Genomic DNA, 27,050 nt, shown 5'->3' with positions numbered 1-27,050 from the left:
CTCATTTTTTTGTTGTTAAAGGGGTATGGGGGGGTTGGGGGTGGGGAGTGATCAGTATTTTAACTAGTTGGCCTCCTAACAGAGTTAGGAGAATCAAAATGAAAGCTAGAGAAAGGAAGAAAACAAGACTCTGTAGGCCGAACAGAGGCCATAACCCATTCTTTTGCTTATCTTCAAACTTAAGAGCTAAAGCAGACACATAAGAGTTTTTAATTTGCCAGATACTCTTTTAATGAGAATTATAAAAGACCAAAAACATTTTTTTGCAAACTGCTTTTTAAACAAATGATTTGCTTTTAATTACAAATACTGTGTGAGACGATGCCTTCTTTTGCAAAACCAATAAACACAAGAACAAATCTTAAACATATGTGATTTGTCCAAGATATGTGGGGGCAAGGGGGAGCCTGATTTTTTTTTCCCCAGTATTAAAAAAAAAAAAATCAGTACTCCCTAACCTTACAAAGAATAAGTTTGAAGGTATGACTCAACTGGAGAAGAGAGGGAGATCATTTTATAGCTGCTTTAACTAGTTTCTGATAATTCTTCTGATGTTACCTTTCCTGCTTTAACTAGTTTCTGACGATTCTTCTGATGTTATGTTTCCTTTCTGAAACTCATATCTTCACAAAACAGTTGAATTTAAAATATTTCTAATGAACTGATTAATGGGGAAAAGAAAATATGTATTGAACACATGTATAAATTTTACCATCAACAATTATGCATATCAAAAAGACACTAACTTTAAAAGGTACAAAAAAAAAGTGAGGGAAAACCTGAATTACAGAAAAGAAAGTCAAATTTATTTAATGAAAAACTAGAATTAATAAAAATTAGCAAATACACACAGAAAAAAATATACACACACAGCAGCACTATGTATTGACTCACATAGGGGAAAAGCAGTGGTCCAAGACCACTCAACATGGCTTGTCAGTTAAAGGAAAAAAAATATCCAAACACACTCACACGCACGCGCACACACACACGCACAGGCACACAAAAAAACAAGAACCCAGTATTTTTCAACGGTACACTCAATCTACAACAAACACAAATTCAGAATTATTTTACAATGCTTCCTTTCTTAATACAAAAGATGCCCATCTTGGGTGTATATATATATATATATTTATTTTTCAGTGGTTTACTGTTGACTTATTTTTAAATATATTAGTGTTATTACATGCAACTGTTTCCTGTATTTAACAGCCTTTCCTTTTATTTACCTTCATGTGTCTAGCTTCCACCTACCACAAGTTTTTGGTTGGTAGGCAGACAGGTGCCTTATTCTCTGTGAAATCAAATGCAATGGTTTTAAACACTGGCCAGAAAATGTCTGATTGCCATTTCAACACATGGAAATAGTTACATTGATGCCTAAATTTCCATTTTCTGCAAAGAGCTGTGCAATGCTGGTGTCAAAGACTAGGCAGTCACTATTCATAATGGCTGTTGCAATTCCCTCATGAATAGATCGAGGAGTGGCTTCCCAAGTCAATCGCCGCCTATGACCATTTAACTCAAGTCGATAAGCAAAATTTTCAGCTTGCTTGCGTGTTCCTATCAGCTGTACAATTGCAAAGAATTGCTGGTGACCATCATATTTTTCCTGCTTCTCCAAGACCAACATGAAGTGAAAGCCGAAACAGGACTGCATCATCACCCAGTCAACAGCACCAGGAAGATTAATGTCTGTGGCAAGGAAAACTATGTCCTCTCCCTGCAGGGTTGTGATGGACTTATGCTGATGCATCAGATGCGGCATGACAGCATCCAGAGAGCCTTGCCATTTACAGGAAGCACCAGGGCACGGGCAGGAATAAGGCCTAAACTCACAGAGCTCTTCGTGGTCTGCTTTTTCTGTGTGTGGCAGAGTTATTTCACATCCAGAAGAGGCGTATTTACAAGGGAAAAGTACTGAATTGGCCACTTTCTCCATAGCCAAGTTGCGAATGGATCCCAACGGGCCCCGGCAAGTTGGACAACATGTGAGCTTTGGGCGACAGTTGCTGCAAACCAGATGGCCACTCTGGCACTGGAGAATAGGTGGCAGCACATAGTCGAAGCAGACCGGACACTCAAAGAGGCTCGCCAGGTCATTGTTGGAGGCAGTTGTGCCCGTCAAGGCAGGCACCCTCTGGGACGGCGCACACTTTGAGGTTCCAGTAGGTAATGCTGTTGCAGTCTGACGGCTCATTTCTGTAATGAAAAACACAAATAAAAGTATAAGGAGGCAGGAAAAATTAATTACAACTATAACATGTTTTATATAAGTAACAGTTGCTTGCCTAATACTTAAGTTTAGTGCAAAATTTGCTGTAAGCAAAATAAAGAAAAACAAACAGGGTTTAAAACAACATAGATTACATGAAATATGTGCACTGTACATTGGATAAAATCTGTTTTCACAATGTTCCAGAGCACATTCCCTTTTTCTAAATGTTTAAAAAATCATCCTTGAATGGACTACATGGAATAAATGCTAAAATAGAAACCTGGATCCTAAACAACTAAGGAACACTGTATAAACAGTTTAAGTTCAATGAAATCAGTTTTGACTGGAATTTCCCCTGCCTGTGTTCAACTGCCCTGCTCATTCTATTTCTTCCCCATTCTTAAGTCAGCTGTTGACAGCCTCAGTGAGTTATACACGATCCAAAGGATCACCACGGTACTGACTTTTGATTACTCTTTCTAAGGGTGAATGTTATCTGCTCAAGAGATCTATCTGGGGAAGGGAAGGTCTCCTGCCATCCCATCATCCATCTCCATGGAATGTTAACACCAGCTAGATCTTCATCTTATTTCCTACCCATCTGTGACCCCCTTCAAAACTGTGGAAGTATATAGGAGAAATAGAGGGCCACCCTCTAAAAGGTATGAGTCTGGTATTCAGAAGTAAATCATTCTGTTCTACTTCCATTCTACAATATTAATCAGGTATAATCTGCAAAGAGGAAGGAAAGTTAGGAAAAGATAAAGAACAAACAGTATCTGAGAGACTCACACAACATTAGGGGTGAGGGACAGAGTCAGCAGGTAAAGAATTCCTTATATTCTATTATAGAGTTCACCAGTGTTGCTGAAGCATTCATCAGCACAATACTAAACATTATTTAAGAAATAAATGCCATCTGGAAGAAATGATCAACAACGTTAACTAACCTGTCAAGCTGAGTTAAAGATAAAACAAGCACCTTTTCCCAGGATATAGTGCGCTGCTTTCTTGGGGATGACAAAAAATCAGTCCATTAATGTCCTAAGAGTATATACTCAATAACCACAAGCCATATCTCTACAAAATCAAAATTTAACAACTCCTAAAAGTTAATGTTTCCTTAAATATAATTGTTATTCTGTTAGAATTTAACATTCAAAAAATAATGCTAGTTATCAATGAGACCACATAAATGCAATTTGGGTTCTATTACTCATAGACAGGGCGTCCCACGTGGCTCGGTGGTAAAGAATCCACCGGCCAAGGCAGAAGACACGGTTATCGATCCCTGGGTCCAAAAGATCCCCTGGAGGAGGAAATGGCAACTCACTCCAGTATTCTTTTACCTGGGAAATTCCCATCGACCAAGGAGCCTGGTGGGCTACAGTCCATGGAGTCACAAAGAGTCAGACCCCATGTACTGATCGACTGAGCACAAGCACACACTCACAGATTACTCAAGGACAGACACCTTAAATGGGGATTGAGAGTGAACCCTCTCCCCCAGGAAACCTCAAAACAGGTCAATTCCACTGTCACTAAAGGAATATTCTAGAGTTCATGGGGAAACAAAATTATCACAAGAATTCTATCATAACATGGCTCATCACATAGATTTAAGACAACAGGAATCAACTCTTATCACTGAAGCCCTGTATAACCAAAGTGTTCAGCCCAACAAAAATACTATAAAGGAACTTTCATGAAATCCAGTTTACTGAGATTTTTTTCTGCATATGATGATCCATGCATTTTATTTTAGGTCACTAGTAAAACAATGGCTTAGCATTGCCGAAGTGTCCTGTATGTATGCTTATTTCATGGTCCATTTTATGCAGCTCATTTAAGAGAGCAACATAATAACTGGGAAGTAATTCCCTGGGCACAAAATCTAAGCTCATTCCTTTCAAATCACTAAACCAAAACCAGCTGGTTACTAAACTCAGTTTGTATTCAACATAATATAACTACTAAGCAAGAAAAATATTACTGTTTAATTTTGTGACCTAGAAAAAGTTATAATTTTAACAATAGTCCAGACTCACATTACAATATACATTATTATTTTCCCAAACATACAAAGCACAACTTAAAATTCCTATTCAAAGTGTGAAAACAAGCAAAATATGGCTTCAATTTCTGGTGAATATAAGTATTACAGGACAGTAGCTGCTAAAACTTCCCAAAGTTCGGAAGGCGGACCTCAGTCCATCTTACACAGAAAAATAATCCAAACAGAGCACAGCAGCCGTGCAGTAGGAACCAAGGACTGAAGTGTCTGGACAGCTCTGCAGCAGTCATGACATAACCTGAAGTTTGGTTTAAACTGAGAAAAGCACAGCTGATCAAAAGAACATCACTGCCAGCTCAATTTTGTTGCAGCAATTCCCTGGTCCGTTTCAGAGGCTCAAAACAACTTTCCCATTCCACAGTTTAAGCAACACAGTCTCTTAATAGCAGTACCTTTTCTCTTCCTTGTCCCAGATGTTGGTAAACAAGTGAGCAAGACGCCTCTCCAGGAGTACAGAAAAGGTAAGGGAGACTTCCCGGTCATAAGTCAGAGAGCTCATAGCCTTTCCCCCAGAAGCAAAGACAACTTGCAACAGAGGGCTCTCCTGTATACCTTCTGTTACTAAACATGTCCCGGGTCTAGTTTTCAAAAGAAGGCACATGCCCTACTCCATACACTCCATTCACTCCTCAGAAGCACTGGCTACTGAAGAAGAGAACTGATGCCCCCTCCTGTTCCAAGAGGAGTCGACCACACCTCCCCAGGAGCTGAAATTCGCCTGCGTCTCCAAAAATGGGAGCCATTGCTGAGCTGTCCTCTGCTGGGCCCTAAACCTTCGTCTGTCTCGGAAGTCTGTCTTCCCCAAATTCATCGGCTAGGCTCCTGCCAGCTCGGTGAAGAACAGGGCAGAAGGGTACGTAGAGGCGACTGGTAGACTACGTGCGCTCTCGGTGCCAGCTCAAGCTACTACTGCAGGATCCGGCCCGCAGGAGGAAAGCCTGCGCCAACGCAGTGCCAGGGGGCCGAAGGCTCTCTCTGCACAGGGCGGCGGCTGCCGCGGATGGCGAGAGGCGGGGCGGCGTGCGGGGGCGGGGCTTAAGGCTCCGCCCCACTCCGTCTGGGGCAGCTCCCAAGCGGCTCCTGGGCAAGGAGTGTGCAACTCCCACCCAGGCACCCAGCCGAGTAAAACCCCACGATCCTCACTCCCAGGGGATACTGCGCAAGCCACCAGCTTACTAAAGGCTGAAACACTCCATTTCTGTAGGCCCAAACAGTCGGATATCGGCAATTTTGCATGGTTTCAACCCAAAAGGCTACACAGAATATATGCGAAATACGCGACCAGACAAGCATCTCTGCACTATACTCTGCCAGTTAACCCTGCGGACGCTAGATTTTTACGAAGTAAACGCATTCTCCGTACTTCGTTCAGTAACTATTTAACGGGCGTTAACTACCTTATCTCCACAACTGTAACTCACTTCTCCATTTTTACCGCCGTCAGCACTTTAAACTCCTTCTCCCTTCGAGAAGATTTTGTAGTGAGAGTAGTAAGCACACATCACCATATTAAACTCCTGCTTTAACCTCCAAATTTAGATTTTATTCTCTTCCCACTCTAGGAAAACCATCTTAAACGGCCTCATTAAACAGAGTAGCTTGTTTTGTTTTTAAATAAGCATTACCCTTGCCCCAATAAAGTCCAGGGCCTCCAATCTGCATTGCGTCAGCTCAGGCATTCAGAGGTTTAACCTGTCATTACATCATGCTTAGTGCAGCCTTTAAAGGCTGCAACACTGCAAGACCTGGTGTGGGGTGTGAACCCTGTGCTCTAAATTGGCCATTTTCAGCATAAAATTTTAACTCTTGATCACTTCCCCACCCTATTAGTAGTGTGTTCAATCACCTCAATGTCATTTTGGTATTAAGTTACAGAAAACATCTTTAGGAATAGAAATATAACTGAAAATAGTCTGGTCACTGAAAAATATAAATTACAATAATCTATGTTTTAATTTTCTAATACATATTCATTCTAGATAGGTCTCAGGTTTCTAGACCAGGACACTTCAAATGTTTTAGAGCAGAAAAACTTCAGACAGATTTAGGACAGAGTCCAAATGTGTAAAAACAAGTAAAAGGGATGACATTTCTCAAGCAAAAAAATGTTTTCCCAAACTTCCAAAGAACCTATACAAAAAGAACCTATACCCAAAGAACCCATACCCAGATCCTTACAGCACCATCTAAAAATCATTAATCTGTGGACAACCCTCTGAACAAGTGAGTCAGGACAGTAACAATGGAAGTGTTCTGGAGTCATCTGCACTTGAATTCAAACTCAGCCTTCACCACCTGCTCAGCTGTAAAACTGGGACAATATTTCTAGCCTTGCATTGCTTTTGTCCAGATTAAGGAAGATGGGTAAGTTATATATATCATAGGTGGCACAAATTCCAAAATATGTAAGTGCTCACTTACACAATTCCAAAAGTTAACTTTAACTTGTCTGACCTAAAGTCATCAATTAGAGACCTAGAACTTGTGGGTTCCAGATGTATACTCTAAAAGATGCCTTTAGCTTTAATAAGGTTATCAAACATGTCTACCAAAGAGCAATTACCATTTTAACTAATTTTTAGCACAATATAGTAGAATTTCTCGACTAGGTAGAACATTTATTTAAACTGGTTTTATGAGATAAATTTTTACAAAAACTACTTTACACTAAGACAAGCCCACAGAATCCAAAGTTAGCAAAATTTATCAAGAGTCCACTATTACTTACCCTTTCTAAAATAAAATAAAGCTTACATCTCAGGCCCCGTTTGGTATAAAGTTTAAATAGACTTTAATTTAAATAAAAACATTTTAGAATCAGCCTTTAATGTTGCCTTAGTAACTTTAGAACATTTAACCATTGCTATGCCACATTAACAAACTTACCACTGAAGTAAACAGATTCAAACTTTTAGTCTCAATTTCATATGGGAACGTTTGTTTCCTATTATAAATTATAAACAACTAATGAACAATTTCTCTGATTAATCGTAACCTTGTGCCTGGGCATTTTAATGAATATACAACAATGCTGTGCTTTTCATTTTCTTGCAGTTTTTACAAATGTTACCATGATGTGCAAATAATGACCCCCCTCAAAGATGCCCACCACAAAATTAAAACTATGGCAAGTCTCCTTAAAAATTCAACAGCTTAAAACGCTAAGTTAAAAATCAAACTTCATTATGACACAATAATGCAAGCGGGAAAAAAATAAGCAATCTATTTTTAGTTTCCAGAACTGTACCTTACTAATGGTAATTTTAAAAAATTGTGCACAGTATTTTCCTAAAAGCTCTTTTCCTGAAGATAATTCAGAAAATGTTGTAGCTACAAAATAAGATTTATATATCCAATAAAAGTAATGATCTGAAGTGGGGGAAGTCCAGGACAAAAGACCTGATAGAAGATGTAAAAGCATCGGTCTGAACAAAGGTGATGACAGTAAATGGAGAGGAAAATGCAAACCATAACTTAAATGTATAAAGCATATTTGTTTTTTACTCCCTAAATCACTGTATTGAGGCTTCTATACTTAGTAAAAAAATAAAAACAAAAACAAAAAATACTTAACCAGAACCCATTAGGCACTATGCTAAATACCAAACTATGGTAAGACATGAAATGCAAAGTAGAAATGAGATGCCTGTGAGATATCTAAGAGATGGAACTCTTAAGCTCTGCTGATGGGAATGCAAAATAAGTTATCACCATATCCTTGTCATTGCAGAAAGTCCCATTGGACAGCATGATTCTATATCCTAATTTTACTTCACTATTTTCCTTATTATTTTTATTTCACAGTGAATCTAACCTCAAAATGAAATTAACCTCAAAAATGAAACCATAAACATCTCCCAAAACAAGGCAAGTCAAACCTCAATCTTAACAATCTGAAGCTCTTGCATAATTGCACAAGCTCAGAATTTCAGTCATACCATTTACCCCTAAGAATTACATAAATCCTGCTGTCTTCTGATAAGTAACTACAGAGATCAAAAATCTAACCTCACTTTTATTCTTGTTCCTCTGCAAGTAACTTTCCTACCCTAACAGGTGGCTTCTAGGACTCTTATCTTTGGAAGAAATTTTCATCAGAACATCTAGATATATGTCATCAGCACAAGCCAACAGCAAGTATTTCCCATCTCAAGGCAAATCTTTCACCTTTGTGGACCTTTCCTCTAATTGTTCTTTTTTAACTCTTACCATTACTCGGTTCTTTTCTTCATGTAAGGCTGATACTGACTCTCCTGAATCTATCTTCAAAAGTCTTAATATATTTTTTCTCATTATTCCTATCCTTGCTTTGTACTGCATTCTAAGAGAACTCAAGTTCTAATTCATAAATTCGGTTTTGCTAAGGTTACCAATCTCCTGATATGCTAAAGCATTTAATTATATAGATACCCTGAACCTCCAACAAGGGAGCAGAGTATGATGGAAAGAACGGCTGCTTCCCTTTCCTTTCCCTGAAGTTGGAATGGCCACATAAATTCAGATTGCACTGCTCTTGTACTTCCTTAACCTCTCTATTAAAGTTTCCATGTTTAATTTTCATGTCCCTCATTGAAGCGTCACTGTTGGTTAGTGGTTTTGTTCTCAATGCTATAACCTAAATAGTTCCAGGGTCAGCAAACTAAATAAATAAGGAGGCAGAGAAGGGACTTTTCTTCCATTCTCACTAAAACAGATCCCCCAGACGTTCATTAACAAGCATATGTATGTACCAGGCATTGTCCTCAATGAGCTTCCAAGGTAAGCATTTATCCCCCATATTACAGAAAAGAAAATGGATCTCAAAATAAATTTCAGATCACAGAGCTAGTTTAAAAAAGAAAAAAAGGGAGTTGAAGAGCTATGTGACTAAGGAAGACTCAGAAGGAGTGGTAAATGGCATCCTAGGCCAACAGACATTATAAAAAAATTTTAGACTTGGAAAAGATCTTAACCAACTCTCTCATTTTCAGAAGAGAAAAATGACACAGAACTTGCTAAATGTCATATAAAGTAGGTCAATGTTCTAATCTGGGCAATGTTATAATTTCCTAGATCCTTGTAAAGCAAATATTCTTTGGACATTTTCTAATTCAACTTGAAAAATTAACCTTTTCTGAATTTAAGTTTAGTAAGATTCAACCATCTTTTGCTTTCCCTCCCAACACAAGAAGGATCCCTAATGTAGCCAGGAAAGAGTAAATAAAAAAAAGATGGGAGATGAGTAAGAGTCAGCACCCTAGAGGGGCCTTTCCTAAAGGCCAGATCACTCTTCGTACTGTCTTCATATTATCTCTTGCCATATGAAATTCACTTGCTAAATAATTTCTTACTACTTATTATCTGTCTTCTGTCCTTTTCCCTCTCCTCCTCAATACCAGCTTTTTGCTGAAAACAGCAATTCTCAAACATTTTCGATTTCAGGAACCCTTTGTACCAGTAATTGGCAAACTACAGCTGCAGGCCACTTGCCTGTTTCTGTAAGTAGTTTTACTGGAATATAGTTAAGCACATTCACTTATATCCAGGACTGTTTCCAAGGGTGGAGATTAAAAGACCCTGTGTATGACTCCTACGGTTTTCCCTGGTGGCTTAGTCGGTAAAGAGTCTGCCTGCAATGTGGGAGACCCAGGTTCAATCCCTGGGTCAGGAAGATCCCCTGGAGAAAGAAATGGCAACACACGCCACTATTCTTGCCTGGAAAAATCCCATGGACAGAGGAGCCTGGCAGGCTACTCTCTGCGGTCACAAAGAGTCCTTGGGGTCACTAAGAGACACGATTGAGCGACTAACACTTTTCACTTTCATGACTCCTAAAGCCCTTTAAGCCTATCTGGCCATATAAGAAAACATTTGTCTATACTGTTTTAAAGTTTTTAAGAATTGAGGATCCCAAAAGAGCATTTTGTCAATGTGGTTTATATGTATTAATTTTTACAATATTAGAATTTCAAGTCAAGAACTGTAAATATGTGTTAAAATTACCATCACATTTTTTATATAACATGTAAAAACCTACATGTTAAATGTTTATGAAAAATATCTTCCATAATAGGGAGAAGAGCATCTATGTTTTATGTATTTTGCAAATCTTTTAAATATGATACAGTAAGAAAAACAAAAGTTGGATATTTAATATCTGCTCAGCTGCAATGCAGGAGACCCTGGTTTGATTCTTGGGTAGGGAAGATCCTCTGGAGAAGGGATAGGCTGCCCACTCCAGTGTTCTTGGGCTTCCCTTGAGGCTCAGCTGGTAAAGAATCCACCTGCAATGCGGGAGACCTGGGTTCAATCCCTGGGTTGGGAAGATCCCTGGAGAAGGGAAAAGCTACCCACTCTAGTATTCTGGCCTGGAGAGTTTCATGGACTGTAAAGTCCATGGGGTCACAAAGACTGGGACACCACTGAGCAACTTTCACTTTCACTTTATGCCATTAATCTGTGAAGACACCATATGTCATGAAGCCTCTGGGAACCTCATTTTACTTTCATGTCTCATTATTATGAAAAACAGCTTTGACACTCAAAGGGTCTTAAGAACTCCCAGCTTCCCTGACCATTAACTTCTCATTCGGAAACTCTGCAGAATATAAGCTTCATCAGAACAGACTTTGTTTATTGCGCTCTCTTCTATCTCCAGCACCTAGGACAGTACCCAGTCCAGACCAGGTACTCAAATATTTCTGAAAGAACAAATAAATCAAGTACAACAGTATGAAGGACTAGCATGTGTATAAACAGAGCTCACTCATCCCTGATAACTCCTCGGTAAAATATATCTGTTGCTTGATATAACCTTAAAGAGATTCACAAAGGTGAATCTCAATTCACAATTGAGACTTACAATTCACTTTAAATAACAGTATTTTACAACAACACCATGCTCACCTTTGACAAAGGAGCAAAAGGCAACAACACAATGAAGGAAAGAGACGACTTCAACAATGGTGTTGGAACAGCTGGGTATCCACAGGCAAAACAGAAGAAGAGATCGAGACACAAGTCTAACACCTTTCACAAACTAACTTGAATCACAGGCCTAGTAAAACAGAAAACTATAAAAATCCTAGAAGATAACACATGAGAAAATATGCAAGACTTTGGGTTTGGCAATGACTTTTCAGAAAAATCAAAGGCATGAACCCAGAAAGATTCATCAGCTGGACTTAAAAGCAAAAATGTCTGCTCTGTGATATGATCAAGAGAATGAGAGGACAAACCACAGACTGGGAGAAAATGTTTGCAAAAGACATATCTGATAAAGGACTGTCATCCAAAATACTGCACAGAACTCAACAAGAAAATGAATACGCCAATTAAATGGCATGCCACAACCACTGAAGCCCCTGGGCCTAGAGCCCAAGCTCTGCAACGAAAGAAGCCACCACAGTGAGAAGCCCATGCAAAGACCAGCCACCACTCGGCCCAACTAGACAAAGCCCACACAAAGCAATGAAAATCCAGCACAGCCAAAAATGAATTAAAAGGGAAAAAAGTGGGCAAAAGACTGTAACAGACACCTCATCAGATATACGGATAGCAAAGGAGCATATGAAAAGGTGCTCCACATCATTTGTCAGCAGGGAAATGCAAATTAGAACACAAATAAAACACTACCACACACCTTTTAGAATGGCAAAATCCAGGACACTGAAAACACCAGATGCTGATGGGCATGCGGAGCAGCATTCGTTGCTGGCGGGAATGCAGAACTGTACAGCCACTTGGAAGGCAGTTTAGCAGTTTATTCAAAACTACACAGATACCGTGAGATTCAGCAATCAGGATCTCCAAAATTTACCCAAAGTAGTTGACAACTTATGTCCACACAAAAACCTGCACATAGATGTTTATAGCAGCTTTATTCATAATTCCCAGGATGCGGCAGCAACTAAGATGTCTTTCTATAGTGAACAGATAAACTGTGGTACATTCATACAATGGAATATAATTCAGAAATTTTAGAAAATGAGCTATCAAGCCACAAAAAGATATGAAGGAACCCTAACTATGTACTGTTAAGTGAAAAAAGCCAATCTGAAAAGGCTACATGTTGTATGATTCCAACTATATGACATGCTGGAAAAGGCAAAGGTATGGAGGCAGTAAAAAAAATCAGTATTTGCCAGAGACTGGGTGAGAGGGGACGATGGGCAGATCACAAAGCATTCTGAGGGCAGTGAAATGACCCTGTATGCTATAGCTGTGGCTACATTTGCCAAAACTCATAGAGCACTAAGTTGTTTCTTTAGCCACTGAGTAGTGTCCAACTCTTTTGTGACTCCATGAACTAGACAGCCCACCAGGCTCCTCTGTCCATGGGATTTCCGAGGCAAGAATACTGGAGTGGGTTGCCGTTTCCTCCTCCAGGGGATCTTCCCAACCCAGGGCCTGCACTGCCAGGTGGATTCTTTACCACTGAGTCATAAGGGAAGCCCACGGCACTAAGAGTGAACCATTAATAATGGGCTTTGCGTCAAACCAGACACCACAGGTCGCAAGGAAGACCCGCACACTGCCATGAAGATCAAAGATCTCACATGTTGCAACTAAGACCCAGCACAGCCAAATAAATTTTTTAAAATATTAAAAAAACAAACACAGACTTCTGGACATTAACTAAGATCAAGTATATGGAAACATTTGGTATATTACTAACAACACTTGCGACAAATCACCAAATTAAAAAGACCCAGATTACCCAAGATTTTACTGAAAACTGTTGTTTCAACCTATTGTATTCATTTTCATAACCTCAGCCTGGGACCATGTCTGAAATGTGATAAAGACAACAAAGTCTGCTATGATAGAAACTTCCAACTGACCACCTACCAACCTGTAAAGCATCATGTCAGGAGCTTCATACAGTCTATACTAATAAAGGCTGTATCTCCATTTTGCAGATGAGGAAACTGAAGATCAGAAAAATTAAGTAGTAATAAGAACAGAGCCAGACTGCTTTGTCCCTGAATCTTATTTTCTGTCAAATAACCCTAAGAAAAGTATGTATAATCTTCTCACTTTTACACAGAATATTACAACTTCACATCCAACTAATCTTCAATATTCATAAAAACTGACCAAAAAAAAAAAAAATCCCTAAATTCTTTAAATTACACCTGTAGTCATAGCAAGTAGTTGTTTTTGAATTTTTTGTATTAAAGTGGAATAACCTAACAGTCATTAAGCAATTAGACATTAAATCAAACCAAAGAATCAAGAAGAGAAGAGGAGAAAAATATGAGAAAAAGAAGCAGGGTACTTCTCTGGCAGTCCAGTGGTTAAGACTCTGAGCTTCCACCACAAGGATCTCAGGCCAGCCTCTGGTCAGGAAACTAAGACTGAACTAAGATTCCACATGCTGCACAGCAAAAATAAAAGAAGCAGGAAGAGATTAAATAGGCTCTCAACCTTTTTAAGTCACACCACATATCACTAAAGAGAATTTTGGGGAACTCACTTGAAATTATTGAAACCATACCAGTCATAATTACAACACAATCACTTCTGCAATATCACCAAGACTCACAGTGTCTAGATAAAAGCAGCCAAACTCTCATCATTTAGTTACGTAAGTTTGAATACAACTGTTTACTAATCTGATTGGGCTTTATATTCTCTCAGGATGTAAAACTGTCACACATTCCAGGAGATCTTTGCTCTTTTGCTCCATCTTGATGTTAAACTATGTTTTCAAAATTCTTCCCTGTATCTTGTACCCAGTTTTACACTTTAACATACAACCCATCCACCTTCGCTTTCTTTTCTTGACAAGTAATGGTAGGTAAATACACAGAGAACAAAAATTTTAAAGCAGATCAACGCTGGCAGTAACCTACAAAGAGTTGGTGATACTAAGCTAAACAGAAAAGAACACACAGCTTGAGAGACAAAGAAATTAAATGAGATAAAAGGTCTTATCTGAAGTCTTAATACATTACATGATTGACAGTTCTTTACTACATTTATAGAATAATGGAATATATAGGGGAAAATCCCATATTAAAAAATTCATGGAGCCTTATTCAAACTAAATTATACTCCTCTGAAGTAGTTAAAGAAGCTTTCCTGATGGCTCAGATGGTAAGAATCCGCTGCAATGTGGACACCTGGGTTTGAGCCCTAGGTCAGGAAGATGCCCTGGAGAAGGGAATGGCTACCCACTCCAGTATTCTTTCCTGGAGACAAGGAGGGACAGAGGAGCCCAGCGAGCTCACATAAGCATCACATCTCAAACTCTAGCCAAATCATTTTAGTTACTTTGAATAAGGATATAACACATGAATTAACTTAAGACTCTAAATTTCATCAAACTAAGATTCCATTCTCTGGGCAGGTACCACATTTCTCTACAAAAACTTTTCTGTTTTATTCTCTTGGGTTTAGTTATTTTAAAAACAGCGTTAGCACAGTCTCAATCATCTGAATCCACCTGTTAGTCATGTAAGTGAATGCTCCTGTCCACAGTTACGGTCACACTGGTCAAAAGCTGGTACTAACAGTACTCTAGTTACGGGAAGTTAGAGAGAAAAGTAGAGGGGGACCTAATCCATAAGTGATGCACTTGTGTGAAGTGAAGCCCAGATGACACCATGGTTTTCACCGAAGCACTAATACACTGGTAAGAAAATGCATCGTGTGGTGACCACACATACGGGATAACTTTGGTGTGCTCAACTCATGAAGAACCTGCAGCGTAAGTCAATTCCATAAGTCATGTTGTTTCAAGACTGCAATTTTGCAGGTAGTATTCGATAGTTTCATAAATTAGTGTAATTTGAATTTTACTGGCTTTGCAGTTTTGTTTGTATTTAATTTGCAAGTTTTGAACTGCCACCAACATCAGACAGAGCTGAGCAGATCCCTGGCTCCTGCTGGGTGGACTGTCACCGACTCTACACACTCTCGGTTTTCCTGCCTCACTAGGTGCTCCTCAGTTTCCTTTATTGATTCCTGCTCTTCTCCCCAAACTCTTGATATTAGAAGTTGTCCATGGTCCACTTTTCTTCACTCTGGTAATCTCATTCACTCTTGTGTCTTTAAAATTTCACTGATATTGTCATGGACTTCAACATTTTTATGTCCAGATTAGAAAACAAAAAAAACCCTCCCAGATTTGTCTTTAACTACGGATGTGTACACCCAGCTGTCTCCTAGACATTCCCAGAGCTTGCGTGCATAGCCACTCGGTCATGTCCAACTCTTCACAACCACACAGACTCTAGCCTGCCAGGCTCCTCAGTTCATGGGATTCTCCAGGCATGAGTACTGGAGTGGGTTGCCATTCCCTCCTGCAGGGGATCTTTCCAACCCAGGGACTGAACCTGGGTCTCCTGCATTCCAGGTGGATTCTTTACCATCTGAGCCACCAGGGAAGCTCCAGACATTTCTACAGGAGGGTGGTCAAAACTGAATTCCTTATCTTCTCCCAGAATACTCAACCAATAGCCTTCCTCTCACTTCATGGAAACTTCATCCTTCCAGATACTCATTCCAAAAGTCTTGAAGTCATCCTTGATTCTTCTCTACATATCACATGTGTTACCACCAGGAAATCTTGTACCTCCCTGAGAAATGAATCCAGAATCCAACCACTCCTCATCACCTCTACTACCACTGTATCATTATCTTTCAACTGGATTATTGCAATACCCTTCTAACCAGTCATCCTGCTTCCATCCTCGTCTCCCACCCCACCCACCAATTCAGAGCACAGCAATAAGAAAAAAGAAAATCTATTAAAATCTCCCATATCCAGGTAAAAGATAAATCCTACAACAGTCTACAAGACCCTGCACAATGCTGACATGTCCCCATTACTGTCTGACTTCATTTCCCACCTCCTCCTTCCTCACTGGCTGACTGGCATCCTTGTTCCCTGAGGGTAGGTTGCTCCTTTGGGGGTCTGCCTTAAAATACTTTTCTCCGAGATATCCACAAGACTCTCACCTCCTTCTAATCTTTGCTTGTAAACTTCCTTCTCAATGAGGGCTATCCAGTCTCCTCTATTTAAATAAAACAGTGACCACACTCTGCCCACTGACCCCTTCTCCTAATCCTTGCTCATTCACTGTTGTCAATCTTTGCCTCTCCTCCTCTTCCTTCCCCCTCCTCCATTTCTACTCTATTGTTGTCCATAAAATGTACTACCATCTATTAGGCTATACGATTTACTTATTTGTTATGGTTGTTGGCAATATGGTTGTTGTTGTAACCCCTCCTCCACCACCTGGAAAATGGGAATTTGTCTGGTTCAATGATGTGTCCCAAACACTTCCACAGTGCCTGACACATAGTGGAGGCTCAATAAATATGTTAGCTGAATAAATAAATTAGAAAGCAGAAGAGCTTTGGACTTCTGAGCTGCTGCTGCTAAGTCACTTCAGTCGTGTCCGACTCTGTGCGACCCCATAGACGGCAGCCCACCAGGCTCCACCATCCCTGGGATTCTCCAGGCAAGAACACTGGAGTGGATTGCCATTTCCTTCTCCAATGCATGAAAGTGAAAAGTGAAAGTGAAGTCGCTCAGTCGTGCCCGACTCTTGGCGACCCCATGGACTGCAGCCCACCAGGCTCCTCCATCCATGGGATTTTCCAGGCAAAAGTACTGGAGTGGGTTATCCAAAGGTAGATGTAATAGAGCAATACTTGTTAAAATCCACAAGAAAATGATTAAACACAGAGAAAACAGCAGAAAGGACAAGTATTAACTACAAGGAAAATTATACAAATAGGTCCAAGAAAAAGTAACCATTTACTATATGGCTCAAATTGTAACTTTTACAGTCATAATAATGCAAACACAAAATTAAGCTGTTACTAAATTAGGAGAGTATAGGAATGGTAAGGGTCTGTACATGTGACAGGGGCAGGAAAGACAGTTAGACACACAACAGGAGTAAGGCCTAAAACTGAAATCCTGAAGTAACAACATAAGCATGTAATCTAGAGACAATGATGGTAAATAAAATATAATCACTTCAAAGAGGTTAAAGTAGTTGCCTCTAGAAAAAGACATCTGGAGAGGAATACGGCAGATAGTTTTTCTTTAAAAAAAAAAAAAAAAGCCTAGTGGAATATTTCATTTTGGATTATTTTGCATGTGAAACTCTAGACTAAAAGAAGTTCAAAAACTTGATATGAATTGTCACAAACTGCATGCATTACTTAAGACATTACAAATATAAATTTGTTTTCAAAGATTTGATTCCAAGTATTGGCTAAGATCTGCGGAAACATACTTTCCCTACACGGTTGGAATGTCCACGATGAAGGTTTCTAAGAATATTTGGCAGTTTGTATACTCTCTGATCCAGTAGTTTTTCTTTCAAGAGTCTATCTTATGACTTACACATTGGCAAAGGTGTGTATATATATGGATGCCTACAGCAACCCTATTTGTAAGAGCAAATAAACTGAAAAGTGTTCTAGATGAAGAAAGTGACTAAATGATGATCCATACAACAGAATAGTATGCTGCCTTTTTTTTCTTTTAAATAAACAGACTCATACCTACTAACATATAAGAATCAAATTGTTTAAACAGGTAGAGGGAAAAAAAGCCCACAGAATATACTACAATCCCATTTATGTTAGAAGAGAAAAAAGAGATTGCTGTCTTTTTATATATGTACGCATGTACATACATACCATGTAATGGGACAGAAAACTAGAAGGGCATGCAAATTGACAAATGTGGTTTAAAGACTTATGGTAAGGAATTAGAAAGGGGGGAAAGAAGGTCAAATTCAGAACCAGAAATCACAAAGACTAGAGTTGGCACCACTGAACTACAAACACATACACAAAATAGCCAGATGGAAGAATATACAGACTAGAGTATACACACAAATTTCACCATTTGGAATTACGCAGTTTAGGGAAGCCCCTCAAACATGTATAGTTACTGACAAGTAGTACTCATTTAAAGGGAAAGTACCTACAACGATTAAGTCAGATCAAAGAAACTGACTTTAAAATGTCTATCTTAAAAGAATGTGTAACACACACAGACGAGAAACTACACCAAAATGTCCATAATGGTTACACTTTTCAATTACCACATTAGGAATGATCATGAGGAAGGTGGGGGTTGCATTTCTGTATGTATTTCTCAAATGCTCCATAAAACATATATATTACTTTGGGGATTTAAATTTAGTGCCTATTTTGTGTCCCCACACTTTTCTGTTAACGAACTGCTAGTGATTTCACACAAACATTAAGAGATCAAGAGTTGATTTTGCCTACTGCTTTCTTTTTTTCTTAAAATGCCTCAAATAGATGAATACTTACTTATAGGGAAAAATTACTTTAAAAACAGCCTCTTCACATTTTTAACACCCTACATATTTCAAATACATGTACATATATTTTAGTTTATATAAAAAAAACTTAAACTTAGCACTTGACAAAATTTATCTGATCACCACTCCAAGCAAAATCAAAAGAATGTCTGTAGAAATTAACTCAGAAACTATCTGTATTAACAAAATATCCAAAGCTGTCCCCAACAAAGCTAAATCAGGGACCCTGACAAAACAAAACAAAAAAACCTACAACTCAACTTTAGCTGAGCTCAAAAGAGCTAAAAGGTAAAACAGGCAGGAAAAAGCAAGTTTTTAACAATTAGATTATTTCATTTAGTCAAATCAAGAACTGAAGTACAAACGTTAGTGTACAACACACTTAATTCTGCTGTATCAACCATTACTAGGCTAAGCCTGTCAATTATGACAATAACAAGTACAATACTTCCTATAAAATTCAAGACTGGCATTAAATTCTTCTCATTTTCTAAGAAAATATTTCTCACTGGTAATACCAGCTTTATAAATATAGATTCGTTCTCCAAAGATTTTTCCTCTATTTCTTTTTCTACTCTCACATGCTCTCAAATCCCCTGCTATTCAAAATAAGCAAAAACAAAAGCCACAAGTAAGTTCAACATGACTGGGCAACCTCAAACTTAAAAGATCTTTGCCAATATCATTTTGGTCACTGTGGTTCAAACCTGGAGAATAAATTGAACCCTAATGAACTGTTTTCCCTGTTATCTTTTAGCCTAGAGTTCTGGAAGACTTACTCCTCCTCCCCACAAAAATCAAAATAAAAGTGATGGGATACATGGGAGCTGGTCACAATAGTGTGCAAAATGCGTTAAGTTGTATCCTTAAAATCTTGAGCACACTTCTATATGTAGTTATCCCATATGTCTTCAAAAAAGTTTACATTGAGGGGAAAAGAAGTAATACTCCAGGCATTCTACAATTTCCTGAGAACAGTAAGCATCAGGTGTCATAGCTGGTGACATATCACAGAATCTTCTCTCCCAGCCTCGGCTCAGTTTCTCACTCTCTACTATGCCTTCAACCAGCTGTAGTATAGTAGTCACTAACTATGAACACTCAACTGATGGCTTCACTCATACCTCCTTTAGAAAATACAACAGAAGCCATCAAATGCAGACTTGCCACTTCCTTCCCTCTTAGAATGGAAGAAGTGACCCAGGCCTTTGGGCAGTGTCCTCTCACCCCCTCAGACTTCACACTTCTATTCCCCACTCTCCCGCATTCAACTCGTTTTCTGCTGGCCCATTCCCTAACACCTGAACATGCTCTAGTACCTCCCATCTGGCTTCTGTGATGTTCCTCTACCTCACTGGATCATTCTGGATGTCTCATAGATACCTTTAAATCCAGATCAGAACTTCACGTTGATTTGCTGTCCTTCTGTTTTTTGAGTTTTATTGTTATCTGCAAACCCCCTCCTAGTTCTTTCATTCCTGGTAAACAGCATTATGATTCACAGTTGCTCAAGCCAGAAACCACCTAATTCTTTCCTTCCCTCACCTCTCATATCTAATCCATCAGTAAGCCCTGTTAATTCTGTCCCCGAAATACATCTCGAATCCATCCACTTCTCTTCATATTCACAGCCGCCACCACCTTAATCCAGGTCATAATCAACTACTGTGCTTTCTGATCTAAGTAAACATGTTAGTTGTGCAGTCAGGTCCAGCTCTTTGCGACGCCACGGACTGCAGCCCACCAGACTCCTCTGTCCATGGGATTTCCCAGGGAAGAATACTGGAGTGGGTTGCCACTTACTTCTCCAGGGGATCTTCCCGACCCAAGGATCGGACCCGGGTCTCTGGCAGCGCAGGCAGATTTCTTTACCGAGCCACCAGGGAGGCCTGATCAAAGAAAGGCCTTCTATTCTCTAAAGAGCTAGGCATCTGGGCTCAGCCGTGTCCGACTCTTTGCGACCGCGTGGACTGTAGCCTGTCAGGCTACTCTATCCATGGAATTTTCCAGGCAAGAATACTGGAGTGGGTTGCCATCCCCATCTCCAGGGAACCTTTCTGACCCAGGGATCTAACCCACGTCTCTTGTAGCTCCTGCGTTGGCAGGCGGATTCTTTACCACCTGAGCCACCGGGGAAGCCCCCCAAAGAGCTAAAGCAATCTTAAAAGAAGATTGTTACTCCTTTAATTAAAACCTTTTGATAGCTTCTCAGTATCCTTAAAATTCACATTCCTTACTTTGACTGCAGGATCCGATCCTTGCCTCTCTCCCCCCTCATCCATTTGATCTAGTGATACCCTCTTTTCTCAGTTCCTGGAACAGCCCATGTTCATTTTTGCCTCAGGGTCTTTACTTCTGCTGCTCCTTCAACCTCATATTCTCCCTTCTCTCCTTCAAAGAAGTCTTTATCTTTTAACATGGCTTAAATAGCAACACAGGGCTTCCCAGCTGGCTCACTGGTAAAGAATCCGCCTGCCAATGCAGGAAACACGGATTTGATCCCTGGGTCAGAGAGATCCCCTGGAGAAGGAAATGGCAACCCACTCCACTATTCTTGCCTGTGAAATCCCACGGACAGAGGAGCCGGGCGGACTGCAACCCATGGGGTTGCAAGAGTTGGACACAACTTAGCAACTAAACAGCCAATATCACCATTTCTCACAGCAAGACTCCCTCCCACCATTACTCTTTCCTCCTTTATAGTATGTATCACAATTTGTAATTCTGCTTTCTTCCCTTACCAGAATGTAAGTAGTAACAGAGAAATTAAGTAACTTACTCAACAACTAATTTTTTAAATTATTTAAGTACTTTCTCTGTTAAGTAATGTGTTTTTAAATGCCACAGTAAGCACTGTCCCTGCTCTTGCAGAGCTTAATGTCACAAACAGCCAGTAACAGATGCTAGACACACATCCAGATCTGGCTCTTAACCACTTGGCGACACCGCCTCTAGCTGCAGGACACTGGCTCAAGGGGCAGCAATATGCTTAGTAGATGCTCACTTGCTAATGGAAACTAAGGCTTGGAGAGTTAAGTCATCTGCCCCAAGGAGCACAGACAGATTACCTGAGGAATTAAGTACAGTCATGAAAAAAGGCACAGATACATTTAAGTATGGAGAATGTTCAAGAAACAAAAAAGAATCCAGTTTAATCAGGCATGGCAAAGAAGAAATGCTGGAGGATAAGGCTGCTGCTGCTGCTGCTGCTAAGTCGCTTCAGTCGTGTCCGACTCTGTGTGACCCCAGAGATGGCAGCCCACCAGGCTCCACGTCCCTGGGATTCTCCAGGCAAGAACACTGGAGTGGGTTGCCATGTCCTTCTCCAATGCATGAAAGTGAAAGTGAAAGGGAAGTCACTCAGTCGTGTCCCATTCTTAGCGACCCCATGGACTGCAGACTACCAGGCTCCCCCGTCCATGGGATTTTCCAGGCAAGAGTATTGGAGTGGGGTGCCATTGCCTTCTCCAGGAGGATAAGGCTAGAAGAGCATAATAAAACAGTGTGAAGGTATTAGCCATTCAATAAATATCTACTGAGCACCAACTACATGCCAGCAACAGTAATAAACTCTAGACAGAGGTGATCAAGGCAAAGTCCTCATAAAGACTGCAGTTTATATCTGTGAAGGCAAAGTAGAAGAGAAAAATTACAGTTCAGAGGAATATATCTTGTAGTAGGGTCAGGCAGAAAGTGCTATGGGAACACGAAGAGATGACATCCAATTCAAGGTGGGGCATCCAGGAAGAGCACATCAGTTAAGTGATGTCCAAGCTGATATTACAGAGGTTAGTTGGAAGAGAATATGTGGTGTGCACAAGCCCTTGCAAGTATGTAGTTGAAAATGGCAGGAAAGTAACAAAAGCCAGCTTCAGTTGGAACTATCGACTTACTGTCTATATAGTGTCAAGGAACTTGGGACATTAAACTAAAGGCTTTAAGTCACCTATGTTAGAAAGCTCCCTCAAATGGCAGCAGAAAAGCTGAAGGGAGGAGGCAGAGACCAAAAGCAAATAGATATTTAGAAAGTAGAAGGGGACTGAATGCACATGTGAAAACGAGGGAGAGAAGCAATGCCAGATCTCTGGCACCAGAGAGCAGAAAAATCAGAGCTCTGTAGCTAACTGACGGAGAAGGCGATGGCACCCCACTCCAGCACTCCTGCCTGGAGAATCCCATGGACGGAGGAGCCTGGTAGGCTGCAGTCCATGGGGTCGCTAAGAGTCGGACACGACTGAGCAACTTCACTTTCACTTTTCACTTTCATGCACTGGAGAAGGAAATGACAACCCACTCCAGTGTTCTTGCCTGGAGAATCCCAGGGACGGGGAGCCTGGTGGGCTGCCGTCTATGGGATCGCACAGTCGGACACGACTGAAGCAACTTAGCAGCAGCATGACTAACTGATACAGAAGATGAGAGCCTTGGACGGTTGGAAACAAAGGTTTTAGTTTAGCATACATAAATTGGAAGCACCTTGGTATGTGAAAGTGGAAAATGACATGCAGGGAAAGACACGGTTAAATGAATGAGAAGATAAACCACAGATTGGAAGAAAACGTTTGCAAAAGACATATCTGATAAAGGAGCAAAAGGAAAAGGTGCTCCATATCATTTGTCATCAGGGAGATGCAAATTTAAAACAAAAATAAGATACTACCACACACCTTTTAGAATGGCAAAATCCAGGACACTGAAAACACCAAATGCTAGCAGGCACTTGGTTCAACAGGAACTCTCATTCATTGCTGGTGGGAATGCAAAATGGTACAGCCACTTGAAAGGCAGTCTGGCAGTTTACTACCAAACTAAACAGGGACTTCCCTAGTGTTCCAGTGGCTAAAATGCCGAGCTCCCAATGCAGGGGGCCTGAGTTCGATCCCTGGTCAGAGAATTAGATCCCACAGGCTGCAACTAAGAGTTCACATGCTGTGACTAAAAAGATCCCATGTGGTGCAACTAAGACCCAGCATAGACAAAGAAAGAAAGAAACTAAACATGTTCTTATCATATCCAGCAAATCATGCTCCCTGGTATTTATCTACCCAAAGGAGTTGAAAATTTATGTCCATACAAAAACCTGCACACAGATGCTGACAGCAGTTTTATTTATAATTCCTAAGACATGGCAGCAACTAAGATGTCTTCTGGTAGGTGAGTAGATAAATAAACTGGTACACTCAGACAATGGAATAATACTCAGCGCTAAAAAAGAACCAAGCTATCAAGCTACAAAAAGACATGAAGGATCAGACGAGATCGGGCGCGTTCAGGGTGGTATGGCCGTAGACAAAAAGACATGAAGGAAATTTAAATGCACATGACTAGCAGTCATGCATGGAGAAGGAAATGGCAACCCACTCCAGTGCTCTTGCCTGGAGAATCCCAGGGACAGAAGAGCCTGGTAGGCTGCCATCTCTGGGGTCGCACAGAGTTGGACACGACTGAAGCGACTCAGCAGCAGCAGTAGCAGCAGTCAATGTGAAAGATGTACATACTGTATGATTCCAATTATGTAACACTCTGTAAAGGACAAAACTATGGACACAGTAAAAACATCAGTGCTTGCCAGAGGTTAAGGAAGAAGGAGGGATGAAGAGGTTGACCACATAGATTTTTAGAGCAGTGAAACTACTTCTGTGTGACACTATTAACGGTGGGTACATATCATTTGTCAAAACTTGTAAAACCTACCACCAAGAGTGAACCATAATGTAAGCCATAGCCTTGAGCGATAAGGTGTAGGTACATCAACTGTAACAAATGCATCGCTGTAGTGGAAGATGTTGATAAGGGAGGAAGTTATGCATGAGTAGGGCAGAGTATATGGGAAATCTCTGAACTTTCTGTTCAGTTCTTCTGTGAACCTAAAACTGTTCTAAAAAGAAGTCATTAAAAAAAAAAAAAACATAGATATGAGCAAGAGAATACATGGGTCTAGGTTTCACAAGCAAAGAAATTTGAGTGTCATAAGAATATATTAATAGAAATAGTAGGTCAGGAAACAAGTCTGTACTGAGTGTCAGCCACTGAGGATATAGGAATAAAAGACCACAATCCCTGCCCTTTTGCAGTAGAAACTCTAGTAACACTAGCCATGGAAAACCAAATGACTCAAAATGCATTAGAAAAATCTTTCTTAAAGAAACTATTAAGGATTTTTTTAGGGAGGAAAAGTTTATACCTAGGTTTTTCTTTAGGGGTGGGTAGGAAGTCTGAGGTTTTCATATATTGATTTTGTTTGTAGTGAGGTCTAGAGCAAAAATAATCAAAACTTAAAACATTTTATAAGACGTATATGGACATTTCATAATTATAACTGAAGTCTGTAAAACAGATCTAAGCCACGAAAAACTTCAATCTCTGAAAACCAAGTAAATCAATTCCTTCAAAATACAAAGCTGTTGCTCTGCAAATTTACTGAACTTTGTTTACCCTCCTTATGTAAGACCTGTTTTCTAAACACTGTATAAGCTGAAAATAAAATCCTATTCTCCATATTACGTAACTGTTACCATAGCTAGATGTTTCCTTTGTAACTTCAATTAATCGTAGCCTAACATTCTTTTAAATTATAGATATTAAAGTATATTGTTCTACAACAATTTTGTAAATATTTCCCAAAGCTTAGAACACATTACACTAAATTGAATTAAATTTCTGAATTTGTAGCTTGTGTAATATTTATCCTGAAAAGTTCCTCATCTATCATTTAAATTGTACTTCAGCTTAAAATATTATTAAATGTTCAATTACGCTGCAAAGTAAAGAGGGGTCATGCAAAGCAATTCTATAACAGAGTTAAAGAAACTATTTTGGCAAAGCCAACTTCAGGGTTGCAACTAATTATTCCAGATCACAAATGTCTGTTGTATATTTTAATTCCCAGAACAAAAAAATTACATAATTTGTACAGTCCATTTGAGGTCAAAATCTACATGTCATGAATTTCTAACAGCTAACCAAAATCCTCTCCTCCACAATTTAAGCCAGTATCTCCCAAAACAAAATTACCAGACCATTACATTTCTCACCACACTACACTCTGCTCTTCAGTAATGTCCAAACAAGATGGTGACACCATAGACACCTAACACTCAGAAATTCACTGTTTCACTTTTCTAAGTTAAGACCTCAAAAACAAACTGACCCATGAATTTGATTAAATTCTAGATCACACAAGACTTACCCAGATGTCTTACTACAGAAATTTTCCAACGCCATCATCTTCAAAAGCCTGGACATTTATCATCTGAACCTCTTGTTTTCATTTTTACGAACTAACAAAATGCACTGAAAGAAAATCTATGCAGTTCCAACATATCCAACATGCCAAAATAATCTCATAAATCTAGTTATTAAACAACAACAGCCTTGGCAGCAAACATTTACTGAGCACTTATCATGGGCCTGCCACTGCTCTAAGCCTTAAGCCCTTCACCTACTATCTCATCAATTCTCCCAACAATCCTACGAGGTAGGTACTGTTATTACCCCTATTTTGCAACTAAAGAAAAAGAGGCACAGAGAGGTTAAGTATCTTGCCCAAGGTCACAAACCGGTGGGGCAGGACTGGAACCAAAGCAGGTAGTCTGACTTCAGAGTCCGCGCTCCCAACGTTCAACTGCTGCAAGAGTTAACAATTTACCTTTGACAGCCCCTTATCAAGAAATGGTAAATGTTCAACAGCTAAAAACGGGCAGTCCGATCCCTGCCCTATATCCGTGCTCACGGCTTCTACGACTTTGACAAATCGGCTGCACCATCTGATTTTCCGAACACACAAACTGGACTTCTCTGGATGTCAGAGCAAATTCTCAATCTTTCCAGGAACGGGAAAAGAAAAACCTACGCAACACTATGGCCCCGATTATCCACATTCCTAAATAATAAATCTGGGAGCGTCCAGAAAGGCCCCCAAACTACCCGACAAACGAAGCCTACGAAAACCAACGTTTACAATAAAAAGCTGGAGCTTCCCTGGCAAATCGTTCACGCGATCTCCTCTCTAACGACATAAACAAGGGAGGAGGCTGCATTCTTCCCACCGCACAATGAAAGCGCAGGCCGGAGCGGGAAAGAACGCAGCGCAATCGGGGACGACAGCTCCCGGGGTCGGGGGCAGGCAAGGGAGGCCAAGGACGGCTGAGTCGCCCCGTCCTGCCCCCGGGCCGGTGCGGGGAGGGGCCGGAGGGAAGAGCCGGCCACTGCCCGCACTCAGCTGACCTCCGCCATGTTGGCCGCAAACCCCGGGACCCTTCACAACAAAGGCCGGCACCCGGGCGCAGGGAGCGCCGGGCGCCTCCCCCGGCCAGGCCCGCCTCCCAGGCGCGCGGGGGCCGGGCCGGTCGGCGAGGAGGCCCTTCCCCGCCCTCGCCCGGCCGCGAGGGGCCGACCCCCGGCGCGGGCCTGCCGGGCCCCGGGAGCCGGGGGCGGGGGCGAGCCGGCTCGC

The 27,050-nt window shown here is 40.5% G+C and overlaps 1 protein-coding gene across 5 annotated transcripts in view; it reads right to left on the bottom strand.

Moving 5' to 3' along the window:
• Positions 1 to 206: 206 nt before the first annotated feature.
• SIAH1 (siah E3 ubiquitin protein ligase 1) overlaps positions 207 to 27,050 on the bottom strand; it is a 27,667-nt gene continuing 823 nt past the window's right edge. Inside the window, exons 1-3 of one of the 5 annotated variants that reach the window (XM_040253594.1) lie at positions 11,917 to 12,157; positions 3,172 to 3,231; positions 207 to 2,205 (exon numbers count right to left, since the gene is read on the bottom strand). In XM_040253594.1, the coding sequence (XP_040109528.1) occupies positions 1,355 to 2,203 (849 nt within the window). In that variant the 5' untranslated portion in view covers positions 2,204 to 2,205; positions 3,172 to 3,231; positions 11,917 to 12,157 and the 3' untranslated portion in view covers positions 207 to 1,354. Of the gene's footprint in view, positions 2,206 to 3,171; positions 7,537 to 11,916; positions 12,158 to 27,050 lie in introns of those variants that run through there. The other 4 variants (XM_040253593.1, XM_040253592.1, XM_040253589.1 and 1 more) reach the window with 4 other exon arrangements.

Source organism: Oryx dammah, unplaced genomic scaffold (assembly GCF_014754425.2).
Source record: "Oryx dammah isolate SB20612 unplaced genomic scaffold, SCBI_Odam_1.1 HiC_scaffold_13, whole genome shotgun sequence".
NCBI classification, from domain to species: Eukaryota; Metazoa; Chordata; class Mammalia; order Artiodactyla; family Bovidae; genus Oryx; species Oryx dammah.
This window is presented reverse-complemented; position numbering and strand designations above follow the sequence as displayed.